This window comes from Lucilia sericata, unplaced genomic scaffold, assembly GCF_015586225.1.
Source record: "Lucilia sericata isolate MDLA Ls3-8-SP2 unplaced genomic scaffold, ASM1558622v1 Contig000837F_arrow, whole genome shotgun sequence".
Taxonomy (NCBI): domain Eukaryota; kingdom Metazoa; phylum Arthropoda; class Insecta; order Diptera; family Calliphoridae; genus Lucilia; species Lucilia sericata.
The window spans coordinates 184,404-204,562 of record NW_023994829.1 but is presented as its reverse complement, the minus strand read 5'-3'; the positions used below and the strand labels follow the sequence as shown (position 1 = coordinate 204,562).

The 20,159-nt window shown below is 29.6% G+C and overlaps 1 protein-coding gene across 2 annotated transcripts; it reads left to right on the top strand.

The window, feature by feature from the left end:
• The first annotated feature begins 1,563 nt into the window (after nucleotides 1-1,563).
• On the top strand, nucleotides 1,564-16,143 carry LOC119608444 (A-kinase anchor protein 1, mitochondrial-like). Of its 2 annotated transcripts, none has more exons than XM_037962868.1 (5): nucleotides 1,564-1,759; nucleotides 10,810-12,060; nucleotides 12,130-12,520; nucleotides 12,588-12,721; nucleotides 15,133-16,143. In XM_037962868.1, the coding sequence occupies exons 2-5, from the start codon at nucleotides 10,831-10,833 to the stop codon at nucleotides 15,199-15,201; spliced, it is 1,824 nt and encodes a 607-aa protein (XP_037818796.1). In that variant the 5' UTR covers nucleotides 1,564-1,759; nucleotides 10,810-10,830; the 3' UTR covers nucleotides 15,202-16,143. The 2 variants fall into 2 exon arrangements, with proteins under 2 accessions (XP_037818796.1, XP_037818797.1); XM_037962869.1 differs by lacking the exon at nucleotides 1,564-1,759 and adding an exon at nucleotides 5,826-6,337.
• The last annotated feature ends 4,016 nt before the right edge of the window (nucleotides 16,144-20,159 follow it).

Sequence of the window (20,159 nt, the reverse complement as noted above, 5' to 3'; positions counted from 1 at the left end):
GAATATATTCGACATTCGAAAAACAGTCTCCAAAAAGTACAACCAATAGTGTTAGCTAAGAAAATGTTTTTCCAAGCGTGGTTTATTTTCGTTTAATACCCAAAAGTGTTTATGGAAATCTTCCAATTTCCCGAAATATTCCAATTTCCCGAAATATTGAATATGAATTAAGATTGTATGTACCTTTCAGCTTGAAGCTCTTGTCTCCAAACACTATGGTGGCCGAATATGTATTTACAAGAAATAATTGTTAAGGCGGCTTAACATACAAATTTATCGCACTGTAGAGAACATATAGAAAATTAATGTCTTCACTGACCTAGAGGATATAACCTGGCTAGGTTATTATTTGTGTTTGCTATTTTGTTGTAATGCTTGGATCCGGTGCTAACTTTAAGTTGATTTTAGATCCCTTAGCGTTGACACACTATATATATTTAAAAGAAAAAAAATTATCTGAAGGTATTACTTCTGATCACTTGATATACTTGCGTCTTCATATATCAATGAAGGAAATGTGTTTGGATTTGAATGAATGTCATTTTATTTTGAATGGCCTGTTGGAAAAGGTCTGCAATATGCGTACTCAATTGATTGGCTCATTCAGATCATCATAATTAATACATAGCAAAGTTGATCTTAGTATGCATTATATAAATCTCAATTCGAATTGTTATTCTATCATTAAAGCCGCCCTTGTTGGTGGGATGTATGATAATATATTGGATTCTAAGGTTAATCGTATTAAATCGCCCTGCAGAAATGAAATGGTTTTACATCCAAATTCTGTTTTGCCATATTAGAATTTTTAATATACCCCGAAAATCGGAAGTTATCCCCAAAAAACGGATTTTTAATTATGGTCGGAATCAAAAATATGTATCTCCTCAAATTTCTTTTATCATTTTTATTTAAACGGCGCTCTTCTAGTATTTAAAAAGTATACACACTTCTATATTCTGTATCAACCTAAATAAGTTATTAGAAACTGAATATTTGATTCCAAATTCACTACTTCTGAATTCATTCTCAAAAAATTTTTACGGTGTTTTTATTAAAGTTATTTGGAAGTGAAATTGTAATAGTTATCATATATAGATTCTGCAATGATTCTCGCTAATATGTACTAAAAAAAAGAATCAAGAAAATTGGTCAAGTAATAGAGAAAAATGTTCCCAATCGTTTTGGCTTCGCCTATTAATATATATATATATATGATGATGACAAATACAAAAATTTCCTACTCTGGTAGACAATCCCGATTTTAAAATATTTGCTTTCAAAATTCAACTTTTTAATCTTTCGAAATCAGTATTTAAAATCGTTGAAAATTTAAAAATAACTGAAAACTTTAGTGGTTTGTGTTCTAGTCTGATAGATCGGACGGAGGTGGTGGGTTCGATTCGATTAAGGAGCGCACAACAGGCCCGAGAGGCCTAGGTGTATATCTTCGGATTTGATGTATATACTTAACTAGCCGGCTTACAACCGATTTTAAGCCGCCGCCGACATTTTTAGTCTCAGCCACCGCCGCCGTTAATGCTTGTCGGCCCAGGTCTCTGGTGCCGGCCATATTGTTATTGTATGTAGTGAAATAGAAAAGTCTACTTTTCAATCCACGTGTTTAAAACCACAAACTTTTCAAGAAAAAACAGTGAAAAATAACAAAAAATTAAAGAAAAACTATTAAAAATCAAACAATATATTGAATATAAACAAAAACAATAAAAATCTTTTAATTTTTCGTGATTAAATAAAGGTAAGTTGCGGTTTGAAAAAAATTCTCCTGAACGCAACAAAACATAACCTAAACATTAAAAATGAAGAAAAGAAAAAATTCGCATAGTTAATCGAATGGAATTATGGAGAAGAAAATAAAAAAGTGAAAGGAACCAAATAAATTACAAGAAATTTACAAAATTTTCGCAAACGTTTATAAATAATTTCATATTTGTGTTGAATTCTTATGACAATTTGTGAAATTTATTTGAAGTATTCTTTATTGATTGTTAGCCAGGGAGCAGGAGTTATGAGACGATTTTTTTACCCAGCAAAAAAAGTGTGGAAAAAGATGTAGAATTTTCATCACAACTAGTAACCCGAAGTGCTTCAAATTCGGGTGTAAAACCTATGAATTTTACATTAGCGTGTCATTGGAGGGAATTTGTTCATTTTTGGCAGCTTTGAACTACATCTGATCTTATTTTTAGAAGCAGTAAAAATCCGATATTTGGATGTCAAAAATAAAACACATTCTCTTAATGACACGCTTATGTAAATTTCACTACTCTTTCACCAAATCATGATGTACTTCAAATATGTTATTTGTAATGACTTTTCCACATCTCTTTCCTCACTTTTAACTGGGGTTTCATTTGTAAGGAAATATTTGGTTTATAAAAGTGAAAAATATGAAATCGCATTTTAAGATGTGATTAAGATGTGGTTTTTAAAGTATGACATCAAATATTTTTTGCTGGGTATTTTCAAGGGGGTGGTAGGAGGTAATATATTTTGAGTTGTATATTATCTTCATACCACTAAAAAGTATGATTCGTGTATAGCATAATCAATAGTGCCAACACCTCGTTTTTGTGTTTCTTTTGATGGTTCGAAAAAAGAAAGAATTAGAATTTTTCTGGACTTTTATTAATAATTGTTAGAAAGGAAAGTTTCTGTATGAATTTTAGTTTATGTTGAATGTTTATATGTATGTATATATATTTGGATTTCATGTAGGCATATACCTAAAATATGTACATATACATTTAAATTAATTGGACAAAGTTCATTCTTAGTCATATTTGTTATTGTTTCTGTTATAATCAGATGAATTTCCAAACGAAAATCATTATTAGCATTATCAAAAAAGAGGCAATCTATTACAGATGTTTTTTAGTGATTGCACAATTTTATATACACACATAATAGGTATTTTGTTAATCTGTATGTCTCGTGTGCTCTGCTTTCCTTTTTGTCTCTGCTATTATTTCAGTATTCGAATTATCAGCTGTGCTTAAATTTATTTAGAATTCCACTACTAATTCTTAAGTTGAAGCATAATAAACTCCATTAATTGCGTATTATTTTCACTAATCCTTATTTGTTAGAAAAAATTTAATAATACATTTCCACTTTTTCATACAAGTCATGTGTTTTTAGTCTATAGTCTTCTTTGTGCACATGTATGTATGTATGTATGTACATACAATAAATTTGTTTTTATCCTATTCTTATGTTTGTCTAAATTTTCTTCTATTTCTTAGTCTGCACATCTGTCTGTCTGTTTTTGACTGTTTTTTATTTTGTCAGTGCGTTGTTACTTGTTATGTAGTTGTAAATTTCTGAATTTTATTTTATGTTTTATTTATTTCTCATTAATTTACATTTTTTGTTTTGTGTTTAGTTTTTTGTTTTTGTAGTTGTTGTTTATTAATCTTAAAGGTAACCTTCAGTTTTGTTTCTCTTTTTTTTTCGTGGCATTGGCTTAATGTCATGACATTTTAAGAGTGAGAATATCAAAAAATTGAGAGTTATTTGAAAAATATAAACATTACAACGTGTTTTGAACTAATGTTCCTTTGTCTACTTAATATGTTTTCTTTTGTTTAACAAACAATGTGGTTTTTTAATACTCAATACTTATTTCACAGCAAATATAAAGTGGAATATTTATGAAAAGTAATTATGTATAAATCTGCACCAAACTTTTTTTAACAAAAAAGGCTGTATAGCAAAATTTTAAGATTCGACTAAAATTTTTCTGTGCATTTTTATGTTAGCTGTAAAAATTTCAATTTACTTTTTTAAATATTATTTTATTTATTGTCTTCAAATTCTTTGTCGGATATCAATCTAGAATATTAAACTGTTAATTCTAAAGGTAGTGTTTCCTTAAGAAATGTCCTTCAAAATATTGAAAAATACATATTATTTATTACTTGACTCCTACTATAATAGAACAAACTAGGTATTACCTTGTTTCAATTAATAATAATCAAGACTACCAATGGTTCCAAACTTTTTTCAAGTCAAGAATTTAGTTCAAGTTCAGTTCTAGGTCAATTCTAGTTTTGTTCTAGTTCAGTTCTAATTCTGTTCTAGTTCAGTTCTAGTTCAGATCTACTTCAGTTCTAGTTCAGTTGTAGTTCAGTTCTAGTTTAGTTCTAGTTCAGTTCTAGTTCAGTTCTAGTTCAGTTCTAGTTCAGTTCTAGTTCAGTTCTAGTTCAGTTCTAGTTCGGTTCTAGTTCAGTTCTAGTTCAGTTCTAGTTCAGTTCTAGTTCAGTTCTAGTTCAGTTCTAGTTCAGTTCTAGTTCAGTTCTAGTTCAGTTCTAGTTCAGTTCTAGTTCAGTTCTAGTTCAGTTCTAGTTCTAGTTCAGTTCTAGTTCAGTTCTAGTAAAGTTCTAGTTCAGTTCTAGTAAAGTTCTAGTTCAGTTCTAGTTCAGTTCTAGTTCAGTTCTAGTTCAGTTCTAGTTCAGTTCTAGTTCAGTTCTAGTTCTAGTTTAGTTCAGTTCTAGTTCAGTTCAGTTCTAGTTCAGTTCAGTTCTAGTTCAGTTCTAGTTCAGTTCTTGTTCAGTTCTAGTTCAGTTCTAGTTCAGTTCTAGTTCAGTTCTAGTTCAGTTCTAGTTCAGTTCTAGTTCAGTTCTAGTTCAGTTCTAGTTCAGTTCTAGTTCAGTTCTAGTTCAGTTCTAGTTCAGTTCTAGTTCAGTTCTAGTTCAGTTCTAGTTCAGTTCTAGTTCAGTTCTAGTTCAGTTCTAGTTCAGTTCTAGTTCAGTTCTAGTTCAGTTCTAGTTCAGTTCTAGTTCAGTTCTAGTTCAGTTCTAGTTCAGTTCTAGTTCAGTTCTAGTTCAGTTCTAGTTCAGTTCTAGTTCAGTTCTAGTTCAGTTCTAGTTCAGTTCTAGTTCAGTTCTAGTTTAGTTCAGTTCTAGTTCAGTTCTTGTTCAGTTCTAGTTCAGTTCTAGTTCAGTTCTAGTTCAGTTCTAGTTCAGTTCTAGTTCACTTCTAGTTCACTTCTAGTTCAGTTCTAGTTCAGTTCTAGTTCCGTTCTAGTTCCGTTCTAGTTCAGTTCTAGTTCAGTTCTAGTTCAGTTCTAGTTTAGTTCAGTTCTAGTTCCGTTCTAGTTCAGTTCTAGTTCAGTTCTAGTTCAGTTCTAGTTCAGTTCTAGTTCAGTTCTAGTTCAGTTCTAGTTCAGTTCTAGTTCAGTTCTAGTTCAGTTCTAGTTCAGTTCTAGTTCAGTTCTAGTTCAGTTCTAGTTCAGTTCTAGTTCAGTTCTAGTTCAGTTCTAGTTCAGTTCTAGTTCAGTTCTAGTTCAGTTCTAGTTCAGTTCTAGTTCAGTTCTAGTTCAGTTCTAGTTCAGTTCTAGTTCAGTTCTAGTTCAGTTCTAGTTCAGTCTAGTTCAGTTCTAGTTCAGTTCAGTTCTAGTTCAGTTCTAGTTCAGTTTCTAGTTCAGTTCTAGTGCATTCTAGATAATTTCTGTTGTACCTGTGATTAATATAGTTAAAATGTTTATAAATTTTGAATTATTTTAAACTAAAACGCATATAAAACAATAAATTACGTTGTAAATAAAGTCGCTAAAAATGTAAATGCAATACAACGATTAGTATTTCAAATATTTTCGCCAAAAAATCTAAATTTAAAAAAAAAATCGACAAAAAACGCATGATACTAGCCTGATGTGATGTACGAGACGAGAATATCATCATGTTAAAGAAAATTGAGAAAATATAAATAAAAACAAATTTGTATCGTTTTGCAAAAAGAAAATAAAATTGTATTTTCTTTTAGTAAACGCTTTGTTTAACAAATAATTCATAAGATAGTATTCATTAGTCTCTTTTTCTCCTTTAGTATGCCGACAACGATTACGAAATATAGTCGCCGTGTACTGTAAAAGAGTAAAGAATTATTAAACGATAAAAAATTAGCCACGAGTTATAACATAGAAACGAGAATTTAAATATTAATTATCTAAAACTGGGTTTTAAAAATTAATAAAAAATTAAGAAATAATATTGAGATTAATGATCTAAAATTAAGAAATTTTAAACCCATTTAAAACTATTTTAACGAAAATAATATTATAGCCACAAGTATTTTGTAACGATTTCATAATACGTCGTCAAAGTGTTTTATTTTTTTAAATAAAATTTTATACATTCGTTCAACATACTTATACATTGATATATATAATTAAAAAAAGAAAAGTTTATTTTTAACTTGATTTTTATTTGAAAAATTTTCCGCTGTGTGTTGTGTATTTTCTATTATTTTTTCTTCAATAGAGAAGAGAAGAAAATAAACATTTATCTGTTTCAAAATAATAAAGTTTATTATTGTAAGTGAAATTTAAATATGTTTTACTTTTATTAATTTATTTAAATGTTAATAGTATTAATTTATAAGTATTTTGTAATAAATTTGTTTGCCTATTGGTTAGTGCATATTCAAATACATAACACATCATTTGAATAAAGACCAAATGTATCTTTTTATTTTTGTAATATTTATTTAAAAGTTAACTTGAAGCTACACATATCTATATCTGTTTATGTTTCCACTTTTGTGTTAAAAAAGTTTAAGTACTCCCTCTCTTATACCAAGGTTTTACCTATTGTGTTTTTAGTTTATTACCTTATCTCATTAATCTGTAGTATTAAGAAGCAACAGATGTGTTGCTTTTATATTTTGTTAGTTTAGTTTGCAAAATTTTTTCATTATCGCTTATTTCTCTAATAAAAAACTGCGTAAATCTTTTTTCCTAAAAACTTTTTTAAATATCTAAAAATACCTTAATATGTATGTGTTATAAGCAAAAATAATACAAAATTAAATGCTTAAAAAATTATTTCAGATTTAAATAAGAAGAGATACTAAAGCTCTGCTATTTGCAAAGAAAAAATCAATTTGTTGACAGATAGAAATAGTAATTATTTATCTTAAAATATTTACTAATTATGTACCGATTCGTTATTTAAGCATTTAAACACACAATTTATGTTGCCGTGTGAATTTCAGTTATAATATTTTCTTTTTGGATGTGTTCCATTTTGGTCATAAGGGAAAATGTAGATTAATGCTAATGATCATATATTTTGTATAAGACTTATAGCACGTGATTCTTTTTTTATCGTAGATTTGAAGGTGATTACAATTTGTTGCTTTTATTTAATTTATTGTGAATCATATTTAAATATTTTGTGTATAGGTAAATTTATTGAATTTATTTCAAATTTTGGAGGGCTTTTAAACATTATATGCCTATTTAATGAAAATATGCGGAAATTAAGTATGTATGTGTGATTCATTCCTGTTAAAATAAAATGTTTTCTTCACGTTTTTCAAATTTATATTTTATTTTTAGCTAAAAAATGGAATATGTTTATTTTTGTTTTTCTTTTTCGTACAAATTATATAAAATTAAAATGTATATAAACAGTGTTGATTAAGGAAATAGCAAAAAAAAGAAGATAAATTTATATGAATATATTTGTATAAATAAAGGAAATATGCCGACCTTGTCCTACTATATTCAAAATTATATGCAAATAGTTCAGTTCTAGCTTAGTGCTAGTTCAATTCTAGTTCAGATCTAGTTCAGTTCTAGTTCAGTTCTAGTTCAGTTCTAGTTCAGTTCTAGTTCAGTTCTAGTTCAGTTCTAGTTCAGTTCTAGTTCAGTTCTAGTTCAGTTCTAGTTCAGTTCTAGTTCAGTTCCAGTTCAGTTCTAGTTCAGTTCTAGTTCAGTTCTAGTTCAGTTCTAGTTCAGTTCTAGTTCAGTTCTAGTTCAGTTCTAGTTCAGTTCTAGTTCAGTTCTAGTTCAGTTCTAGTTCAGTTCTAGTTCAGTTCTAGGTAAGTTCTAGTTCAGTCCTAGTTCAGTTCTTGTTCAGTTCTTGTTCAGCTCTAGTTCAGTTCTAGTTCAGTTCTAGTTCAGTTCTAGTTCAGTTCTAGTTCGGTTCTAGTTCAGTTCTAGTTCTAGTTCAGTTCTAGTTCTAGTTCAGTTCTAGTTTAGTTCAGTTCTAGTTCAGTTCTAGTTCAGTTCTAGTTCAGTTCTAGTTCAGTTCTAGTTCTAGTTCAGTTCTAGTTCAGTTCTACTTCAGTTCTAGTTCAGTTCTACTTCAGTTCTAGTTCAGTTCTAGTTCAGTTCTAGTTCAGTTCTAGTTCAGTTCTAGTTCAGTTCTAGTTCAGTTCTAGTTCAGTTCTAGTTCAGTTCTAGTTCAGTTCTAGTTCAGTTCTAGTTCAGTTCTAGTTCAGTTCTAGTTCAGTTCTAGTTCAGTTAGTCAGTTCTAGTTCAGTTCTAGTTCAGTTCTAGTTCAGTTCTAGTTCAGTTCTAGTTCAGTTCTAGTTCAGTTCTAGTTCAGTTCTAGTTCAGTTCTAGTTCAGTTCTAGTTCAGTTCTAGTTCAGTTCTAGTTCAGTTCTAGTTAGTCAGTTCTAGTTCAGTTTCTAGTTCAGTTCTAGTTCAGTTCTAGTTCAGTTCTAGTTCAGTTCTAGTTCAGTTCTAGTTCAGTTCTAGTTCAGTTCTAGTTCAGTTCTAGTTCAGTTCTAGTTCAGTTCTAGTTCAGTTCTAGTTCAGTTCTAGTTCAGTTCTAGTTCAGTTCTAGTTCAGTTCTAGTAGTTCTAGTCAGTCTAGTTCAGTTCTAGTTCAGTTCTAGTTCAGTTCTAGTTTCAGTTCCTAGTTCAGTTCTAGTTCAGTTCTAGTTCAGTTCTAGTTCAGTCTAGTTCAGTTTCTAGTTCAGTTCTAGTTCAGTTCTAGTTCAGTTCTAGTTCAGTTCTAGTTCAGTTCTAGTTCAGTTCTAGTTCAGTTCTAGTTCAGTTCTAGTTCAGTTCTAGTTCAGTTTCTAGTTCAGTTCTAGTTCAGTCTAGTTCAGTTCTAGTTCAGTTCTAGTTCAGTTCTAGTTCAGTTCTAGTTCAGTTCTAGTTCAGTTCTAGTTCAGTTCTAGTTCAGTTCTAGTTCAGTTCTAGTTCAGTTCTAGTTCAGTTCTAGGTAAGTTCTAGGTAAGTTCTAGTTCAGTCCTAGTTCAGTTCTTGTTCAGTTCTTGTTCAGCTCTAGTTCAGTTCTAGTTCAGTTCTAGTTCAGTTCTAGTTCAGTTCTAGTTCAGTTCTAGTTCAGTTCTAGTTCAGTTCTAGTTCAGTTCTAGTTCGGTTCTAGTTCAGTTCTAGTTCTAGTTCAGTTCTAGTTCTAGTTCAGTTCTAGTTCAGTTCTAGTTCAGTTCTAGTTCAGGTCTAGTTCAGTTCTAGTTCAGTTCTAGTTCAGTTCTAGTTCAGTTCTAGTTCAGTTCTAGTTCAGTTCTAGTTCTAGTTCAGTTCTAGTTCAGTTCTACTTCAGTTCTAGTTCAGTTCTACTTCAGTTCTAGTTCAGTTCTAGTTCAGTTCTAGCTCAGTTCTAGTTCAGTTCTAGTTCAGTTCTAGTTCAGTTCTAGTTCAGTTCTAGTTCAGTTCTAGTTCAGTTCTAGTTCAGTTCTAGTTCAGTTCTAGTTCAGTTCTAGTTCAGTTCTAGTTCAGTTCTAGTTCAGTTCTAGTTCAGTTCTAGTTCAGTTCTAGTTCAGTTCTAGTTCAGTTCTAGTTCAGTTCTAGTTCAGTTCTAGTTCAGTTCTAGTTCAGTTCTAGTTCAGTTCTAGTTCAGTTCTAGTTCAGTTCTAGTTCAGTTCTAGTTCCGTTCTAGTTCAGTTCTAGTTCAGTTCTAGTTCCGTTCTAGTTCCGCTCTAGTTCCGTTCTAGTTCAGTTCTAGTTCAGTTTTAGTTCAGTTCTAGTTCCGTTCTAGTTCCGCTCTAGTTCCGTTCTAGTTCAGTTCTAGTACAGTTCTAGTTCCGTTCTAGTACAGTTCTAGTTCCGTTCTAGTTCAGTGGATTCGAAAAAATTTTAAAAGATAAATATTTAACAAATATTGTAGCTTAGCTCTAGCTATCCTTTATTAAAATATAATAACATCCCTTACTAAAAGCTTCTGTATTGTTTTTTGTTTAAGTTATCACTTGGTTATCACCCAGACAAAAGATTTTACTGAATATTTCTTATGTGATTTCTACATGTAGTAATCTTCTGTAATATAGTCTTTGCAGAACATGAAAAGTTAATAAATTATTCTTTTATTGCTGCGGAAAAGTTCAGCAGTGTTAAATTAAATGATCTCTATTACTAAAAAAGTGATAATTTTCTTGAGATTATATACAATAAACCGGACATTTATAAAATATGTATGTATACTCTCGCAGATTCTAACACACCTTTCTCAACCTGTTTACGAAACCTTATGGAATTTGCTTTTTTATAGATTATAATTGTTTGCTTCTGTTTAGTTTTATGCCTGTTATCAGTAGAAACAAGTGAAAATAATATAGAATTTGTTAATAAATTTTGATAGTGATAAATAGGTTACCATGCTGATAGGCATATTATTATACAAATTCAAAAAAAAAGGTCATTATAAATGTTGATATGTTTTAGTATGTGACTTTCCACGTATTTTCAGACATACAATGAGCCTATTTTTTAAAACATATTTGTTTACAATTAGCTTTGTTAAATAAGTTATTAAATAGATTTTGTATTTTTTTCTGTAGTTATATGTACAAATTTACAATCATGTGTGTCTGATTTTGCCTATTTTTTTGTAAAGTGGTTATTGATGAGTCATGGTAAACTAGGCATACTTTTGGTTTTAAGTTTTTATGGAAGTTTTGTTTATTCATATGAAACTATGTGTAAGAGAGTATGTTTTTTTATTTCCTATTTATTTTGCTTTCCTATGTTTTACTTTTTTCTATTTTATCCACTTCATTTTTATTATTCTTCATGGCTTCTTGTCATTTTAGATTCTTCAACATTCAGCGAAAATGGTATCTGGTCGCCCACTTTTATATTTGTCACTGCCTGGTGTAGCATTTATACTTGGGGTATTTTGGTTTCGGCGTCGAAATAAAAATAGTTTAGATAATGATACGAAAAAGGCAAGTGGCGGCGGCGGCGAGAAGGAACATCTTTCATCTAATAATAAAAAAGAAGTTAAAGAAGACGTAATCACAAAAACCGTAGCAAATGGTAGTGTCAAAACAAATGCTGCTCCTCCAAAAACACCAACAAAGTCAATTAATATAAATGGAACGTTACCCAATGATGACGAAAATCGTTTATTTGGCAAATCGGCACCTATAAAAATTGTACAAAATGGACGTGGCCCTAACTCTCCAGCAAAGCAACCCCAACAGCAAGTAGATTCTGAAGTTTTGAAATCCAAGATACAAGATGCTGAACACAAGTTGTTGAGATCTATTGATGAAGACTTTGAAAATCTATCTTCGCCCGTTGATTTGCCCGACTCTGTTAATAACCGTATGTCATTCTATTCCCGTAATGTTGATATTAAAAAGGATAAGCCTGTAGTTATAATGGCCACTACAACTCCTAAAATATCGCCAGAAAATTCATTTTTGGAAAGTAAATATACCAAAGAATGTGAACAAAATAACAACTTTGATAATAGTAAAATATCGGAAAATGGAAATGATAAATGTGAAGCCGGAAAATCACCCAAAACCACCACTGTTAGTGTTAAATCAGAGGAAACAGCCAAGACTGTTAAGGATAATGTTGAAGACACCAAAAAGCCACAAATTGTTAATGACACTCAAATAGAGACAACAGATGTTAATGAAAAGCGTAACGTTGATGCAGCTAGTCCTTCGTTAAGTTTATGCAGTGTCCAATCGGGTGATTCTGGCAAGGGATCCAGTCTACCACGTTCAGAGGCAGCAAGAGCTAAAACCACCTACGAATTTTTCCTACCTAACAGCTTGGTGGGTCAGTTGTATGGTCGCAAACGCTCTTATATTAATTTCATTAAAACAAAAACAAATGCCACAGTCGTATTGCGTCAAAAAGTATACACTGGCAAATTGCGTGTGTGCGCTATTGAAGGTACTGAAAGTGAAATACAAGCTGCATTGGCTATGATACGCCAGCGTTTGCCGGCCAAGCGTTATCCAAATTTAACAATGCAAAGAATACATTTTGCACTTCCACAATCCGTAGTTCCTTTATCAACAGAAAGTCTGCTTAATCTTCAGGTGAGAGTGAAACTATTTTTAGTTTTAATTCAAAGAAATATTTCTGTAACAATTTCTTTTTATTTCCAGTTAAATTTAATTGAAGGTATCAATAATGATATAGTTGTTAGTGCTATTATTTCGGGTGGTCACATATTCGTACAACATCCCTTACATCCAACACATCCTTCCTTAGCTGTTTTACAAAAATGTCTTTATGATTCTTACACCACATCAGAGGCGCCCTTGCTGCCCGGCATTGAGTTGAGTGCTGTATGCGTGATGCCCGTCAATGGTGTTTGGTATCGTGTGCAAATTGTTGATCAAGATCCAGAGGAGTCAGATAGATGCATAGTTAAATTTTTAGATTTTGGTGGTTATATGAATGTACATTTCAATGAATTAAGACAAATACGTTCAGATTTCATGAGTGTGCCATTCCAAGCTACCGAATGTATACTCTCGAATGTTGAGCCAATAGGTGAGTTTAAATATTTTATATAATTTCGTTAGTTATTTCTTATAACATATATTTATTTGTCTTACAGATACCTGTTGGTCAGCGGAATCAGCTGATATTTTATCAAAATTAACCAAAGGCATTGTTTTACAAGCACAAGTAGCTGGATACAATTCCCAAAATTTACCAGAAATCTATTTGTTTGCTTGTCTAGGCCCTAATGTGAGTATTCTACTCTTTTTTATTTTTAAAAAGAGTTGAAAAATAAAATACTGAAATGCAAAATTCCTACAATGTGGACAAAATCCTTTTTCGTATATAAGGATTTGAATTTTGCATGATGATGTATTGAAATAATTATCCAAAAACGGATAAAAATTTGAAAAGAATCCCAAGTTTTAAACTAAAAGCCTTTGAAATAGGCAAAGTTTTTTGGTTTAACAAAAACCATTATAAGGGCCCATCCATTCATCCTCAAATGAACAATATTTGAAATTCTTATAGCAAACATTTAAACCTGCAAATGGTTTAAATGTTATAGACTGCTTAAGGATGAAGAACATTAATAACTAAGATGTGGGTGTGGTGAACGTAAGATTGAAGACTTGTGCTAGCTTGTGTGCTGGTAATGTATACAATAAAATATTTATGTATAAAAATATATATTTTTCCACCAGAAAGCCAATAAATCGGAGAAGATACTTTTTACTACACAAAAGTATATTTTGAAGATAACTCTTTGGCTTGTCTACAAACTTGTTTATTGTATGGCTTAAAAAAAATAACTTATTTATAACAAGTTTCTTTGAAATAAAGTACTTTTAATGCACTTCTTTTCAAGTTTATAGGAAATTTGTTTAGATAAAAGGAAAAATTTGTCTGAATAGTTAAACATAATTTAAGCTATTGGAAGGACAGATATTGTAAGCCATATATGAGTTGATGCGTTAGCGGTATGATAAATGATTTTTATTTAATGTTATGCTTAAATTTAAATTTATAATATGCTGCAAATAATTGGCCATTTGCGGATTAGACAAGGCTTTTGTCAAGACTATAGATCAGGTTTTTTATTGTTGCCCATAATAGGGTATACTTCAGACTGAAGATAAGGCTACTGTTCAGACTAAAGACAAGAGCATAGGTCAGACTTTAAACTAGACTATAGACAAGGCTAAAGTCCAGACTATAGACAAGGCTATAGTCTAGACTATAGACAAGGCTATAGTCCAGGCTATAGACAAGGCTATAGTCCAGACTAGACAGACTATAGACAAGGCTATAGTACAGACTATAAACAAGGCTATATAGTCCAGACTATAGATAAGGCTATAGTCCAGACTATAGATAAGGCTATAGTCCAGACTATAGATAAGGCTATAGTCCAGACTATAAACAAGGCTATAGTCCAGACTATAGACAAGGCTATAGTCCAGACTATAGACAAGGCTATAGTCCAGACTATAGACAAGGCTATAGTCCAGACTATAGACAAGGCTATAGTCCACAATATAAACAAGGCTATAGTCCAGACTATAAACAAGGCTATAGTCCAGACTATAGACAAGGCTATAGTCCAGACTATAGACAAGGCTATAGTCCACAATATAAACAAGGCTATAGTCCAGACTATAAACAAGGCTATAGTCCAGACTATAGACAAGGCTATAGTCCAGACTATAGACAAGGCTATAGTCCAGACTATAGACAAGGCTATAGTCCAGACTATAGACAAGGCTATAGTCTAGACTATAGACAAGGCTATAGTCTAGACTGTAGACAAGGCTATATTCTAGACTATAGACAAGGCTATAGTCTAGACTATAGACAAGGCTCTAGTCCAGACTATAGACAAGGCTATAGTCCAGATTATACACAAGGCTATAGTGCAGACTATAGACAAGGCTATAGTCCAGACTAGACAAGGCTATAATCCAGACTATAGACAAGGCTATAGTACAGACTATAAACAAGGCTATAGTCCAGTCCATTAACAAGGCTATAGTCCAGACCATAAACAAGACTATAGTCAAAACTATTGTCCAAATTATAGACAAGGTTGTAGTCCAGACTATAGGATATCTATCAATCAAACTGTAGACAAGAATGTGGCGCACACTACAGGCTAACCTAAGGTCCAAAGTCTTTAGAATAGGCTTTAGTTAAGACTTGGCAATAATTTAGAATGTGGACTAAGTTATACTTCAGACTATAGAATAGCCTATAGTTCAGGCTGTAGTGTGACTAAAGGCTACACTATTTCAGACTACAGGCTCGGTTTACTGAACTTTAGTTGGGACCATAGATTTGGCTTTAGTTTAGACTATAGACTAGAATGTAGTTTAGACTATGGGCAAGGCTATGATGCAGAATATATACTAGGCTTTAGCTAGGACTATAACCTAGTCTATAATTTGGACTATAGACTAGATTATACACCAATCCAGACTATGGACCCTATATAGTACAATGATGGAATGATAATAATAACTTTCTAAAAAATTTCTATACATTTTCTTTGTCCTATAAAAAGCGAGCTTTGCACCATTTCAGTACTATTTATAAATGCACAATTTTTACAAAAGAAATTTAATTTTGATAATTTTTTATATCTTTACAATTTTTATTTACAGAATGTTATATTTATTAATAAGGAACTTGTTGCCAGAAATCTTGCAAAATGGGTAGATATAAGAGACTGATTATTCCCTATGGAAATGCCTATAGAAGATGAAGAAACAACAACAGAGGCTGCCGACAGCAATAATAACAATTGCCATATTAGCAGTCAAACTAAAACAAATAGTAGCAACCTTAACTAAATAAGTTCTCAAAGTAATATATAACATATACACAAAGAAACAGAAATTTTAACAAACTCCTCCTACATCATTGCCGCCTTCCTCTTAACAAACACTTTTCTTTTCTTTTCCCTTCCTTACCTATATTTTCCTTTGAATCCTATATTTATCAACTCACTGTCAAAAACTTAAAATAACTTTTACACAAAACTAGAAAAAAACAAAATGCTAATGAACAATTATTTAAACAATGCACTTAAGAATTGTGAAAGCCATATAGATGAAAAACAAACAGATCAAGCAACAAAAGAAAAACAAAAACTTAAAGTGAATGTGAGAAAAGAAAGTTGTCAGCAATATGTTTTCACAGAACAACATTGATGAGAGCACAGGCGCAATAAAAGTAATAAAATAATAGAACAATGAATTAAAAAAATTTGCTTTTAGAAAGCAAATTAATTGTTATACAAAAAAACAAACAAAAATGTGCTAAAAAAAATCAGTCAGATCAAACAGTCAAATCTTTAAACTTAAAGAAAAACACAAACAAAAAAATAATAATAATAAAGCTTTTATGTAGGCATCTTTTTGTAAATATATATAAACTTAGGTCTAGGATTTAAACAAAAAAAATGAAGAATAACTTAAATTAAAGAAAATTAAACATTACACAAAAATTATCATTTCAACTTAACTCATACATCAGTACTCAAAAACACATCCTCTTGTACCACCCAACATCCTATCTATCCTCCCCACTCACTTTTACTTTTCAATACTGTTTTATATCCTTTTTTTATTTACATTTAAGTGACAAAATAAAACAGTCATTATTTACACATACATACGTTTTCTTTCCTTTTGTTTTTAATTACAACTATAAACAAATATTTAATACAATTATAATTATTAATTAATATTATTATTTTTTTATTTTAATTTAAACAACCACAAGTTTTTATTGTGGTGTGTTTTAATTTAATTGATGATTTAAACAACAACAACAAATATTTATATATAGATATATTGAAAAGAAAGTAACAAAAAATACATACATGTACATAAAAAAAAACATTTATATATTACATAATATTATTATTATTTTATTTTCTTAATTCTTTTTATTATTATTAATTTTCTCCATTAAAAAAAAACTCTTGTAATTTCAAAAAAGTTTTTAATTGTTATGAAAAATTACAAAGATAACAAAAAAAATTACATATTTTTGAAAAATTACAAAAAAAAAAACAAAAAGCATTTTATTTTTATTAAAAAAACAACCAACTTGATCAAGTAAGGGTATAAATAAAAAACTATTTATGAAAAATGAGATGAAATGGAAATCTATGATAAAAGAGAATTTCTAGAATAAAGAATATTTGCGATTTGCAATGTTTAAATGTTACAAATCGAGCGGTTTTAGTTAGGCTGCCTGCCCAAAGTATTTAACAAACTATTTCGAAAAACTTTATATTTTGAATTAGGAGTGTTATTGTAAACTTCGATTTGAAAGTGAATGTATAAAACATAGGATTTTTAATGAAATGAATGATGAAATATCCCCCTCCCCCTATTTCTCTGGTATTACCTAAATCGTTAAACTTCGTAGTGTAATTCATTGCAAAGATAAAAATCATTCGAATTTGAACTTTTACTTGCTAAATTAACTACAAAATAACCCTCCGGGAAACTGGCTAAAAAGTTTGCTACACTCATCTGCCCTACAAAAGAGAAAACAATTTTTCATTACAGCATAACTCTTAGGGGATTTATTAAAAAGTTTGCTACTCATCTGCCCTATAAAAGAGAGAGCAGGAAAGTAACAAAAAGATCTTCCAATATTATTTCCATAAAGAAACCTTTATAATTTTCCTTTTATTTCCTCCCAAAAACTTTATTACAAAATAAACAATTCTTAGAACTCAAATCAATAAAATTGGTTAAAAAAAAAATAAAATAAATGCCATACAACACACACACACAAACACACTCTTAATAGAAAAATAAGAAACTGTTATAAAAATGTATTTTTTATTTAAATTAAAAAAAAAACTGAATATTTCAGAACAAAATCAAACTGTTGTTAAAGATAACAAAACGAAAATAAAACTTAAATAATTAAATAGACTGTAAAACTTGAACTGTAAAACGTTTAAATGCCTGGAATTTAAGAAAAAAAAAAAAAAAAAACAAAATACACGATTATAAAATATTTTTAAAGCTTTATTAAAGAAAAAAAACAAAAAATTAAAAACATAGTTAAATTATGTAAAACTTTAAAACAATTTTGAGAAACAAAACAATAAGAAACAAATTTTGTTATATATTTTTTTTTACGTTAATAACATTAGTTAACTTTAACTGTAATTTATAAGGGATAAAATCTCTATAAAGCAGGAGAGCAGCAGTCCTGGGCTATTTATTCTATTATTCGATTTTAAAAGAAAATTGTGGAAAATTTTTAGAAAAAGTTTCAGAGAATCTATTAACAGGTTAAAAGCAGACAAATTTTGGCTTATATTTTGAATGGTATTTGAGATATCGTGTTCTACAATTTGAAAAATTTTGAGATGTTTATACATCAAAGACAAATTTATTTATAAAATGTTTTATATCATCTGAAAGTCCGTTCTGTCAACTTTAAAATAAAGGCTTAACGTCTAAGACATCTTTTTTCTACGAGATATCGTAGTAAATATTGTTTATAACGAGCAAAAACGATGAATTCACAACTAACTGAAGATATTCCAATCGACTGAAATCTCATTCTGTTTCGACTTAACGATGTCTGTCCGTCCGTCAACTTCGACGGATGATAATGGTATTTATACCCTATAGAACTATAGTCCGGAGGGTATTTTGCTTTGTAAATATTGTGTATAACGAGCAAAAACAATGAGTCCACAGCTATCTGAAGATGTTCCAAACGACTTGAGATCTCATTCTGTTTCGACTTAACGATGTCTTTACGACAAAATCAACGGATGATATCTCAACAATTACAACAGATTTTTAAACAATTCAAAAAGTATTTTCAAGATATTTTCAAATAATCCTTGAAAACTCGGTAGTTTTCGGTAAATTTATGGTATTTATACCCTATAGAACTATAGTGCGGAGTGTACTATGCTTTGTTAAATATTGTTTATAACGAGCAAAAATATTGGATCTGAAGTTGTTCCAAACGACTTGAACAGAATGAGGTCTGTTTCGACTTAACGATGTCTGACAGAGTGGACTTTCAGACACAATACTAAGTTTTATATGTAACGTCTCAAAAAGTTCCGAAAATGAAGTTTTTTCAAATTTCAGGACAAGATATCTCAAATCCGAGTTGTGATGGAGAAATTCTGATTCAATCCTTTAGAAAAAGTATACTTTGGTCTCTGGTTTAAAAATCTATCGGCCTGTGTGTGTAATCACCCCTATACTATATTTCGATAACATTTCCGCATTCAGTTAGGTAACGATCGAAAATGGTATTCCAACTATAAACGGAATCGTAAGAAAAAGAAGAAGCAATTGCATTTTATTTCAATGCTTTACGATTGTGTGTATTCTGCATTACGATCGTAATTACGTTTTTGTAAGTTGTTATTTTAGTAACAGAGCTTCGATTGGAAATGCAGAATACCAAAGTTCCCAAACGGAGAAAATTTCAATTCGAATTGAAATGCAGAAATGAATGTCATAACGTTTAAATGATTTACGATTGTGTGTATTCTGCATAAGATCGGAATTAAGATTTAGAAATTTGTCATTTTATAATGACGGAGAGTCAAATCGAAATCAGAATATCACAAAAGTGAAACTTTCGGTTCGAATTGAAAGACAGAATAGGGGCGAATATATTCCCGGTATAAATTACAGTTAAAGTTTCCATTGAATTTAGTTTATTTATAATAAAAATATCAAAACTGTTTATTTAAAAAAGTTGCTTTTGCCATTATATTTATGAAATATGTAAATCAAGTCTGTTTTTTTTAATTTTAAACAAAATATTTATAAATTTTGACTTATTACTTTCATTATTTACTTTCATTTCTTAAAAATTCGTTATATTTACATAACAAATAATTAATTTTATGAAATTACAATAATTTTTTTTTTGGAAAATAACACACCATGGCTTTTTGTTATAATTCTTAATATATTATTTTATTACTATTATTATTTTTTATGTTATTATTATTGTAGGCTTAGTGTTAATTGTTTTAAGTTAAATAATTACTGTAATAAGTTTGTAATGATTTTATTATATAAATTAGTTAAACATAATAAACACACAATTAACAAAATTTTTCATAAATTTATAATTTAAAACATTTAAATGCCTCGTTCTTTTTTATTTTAATTAATAAAATAATTCAAAATTTCTAAAATGTAAAATATTTTGTTAAAAAATAAACCACCCCTCTTAATTGGTTGTCTAAAAAAATCCATTTCCTCTAATAAAAAAAAAAAAAATTAAAACAAAAAAAAAAATAAAAAAATAAAACGTGTAAAATATACTATCAACTCTAAATGATAAAAAAATAAAAAAAATATATATTCTTTTTTATATACAAAAATATTGCATATATTTTTTGCTAAAAAACTAAGTTATTTTAGAATTACCACAACAAATAATATACAACAATTAATTAAAGAAAACATAAAATACATAAATAAAATAAGCTAAATTATTAATAATAATAAAACCCCATAAAATAAATTAAATAAAACAATATAATAATGCAGGAATATAATTTTTAAAATATTTAAAAATTAAAATGTTAAAGAAAATATTTTTAGTTTATTTTTTAAACAAACCAACAGACAACAACTGACTTTATTCAATATTATTTTATATATAAAAA

Coding starts and splice junctions, on each gene's coding strand:
- LOC119608444 (XM_037962868.1), top strand. CDS start 10,831: ATGGTATCTGGTCGCCCACTTTTATATTTGTCACTGCCTGGTGTAGCA. Junction 12,061..12,129: donor AAAGTCTGCTTAATCTTCAG/GTGAGAGTGAAA, acceptor TTTTATTTCCAG/TTAAATTTAATTGAAGGTAT. Junction 12,722..15,132: donor TTGCTTGTCTAGGCCCTAAT/GTGAGTATTCTA, acceptor TTTTATTTACAG/AATGTTATATTTATTAATAA.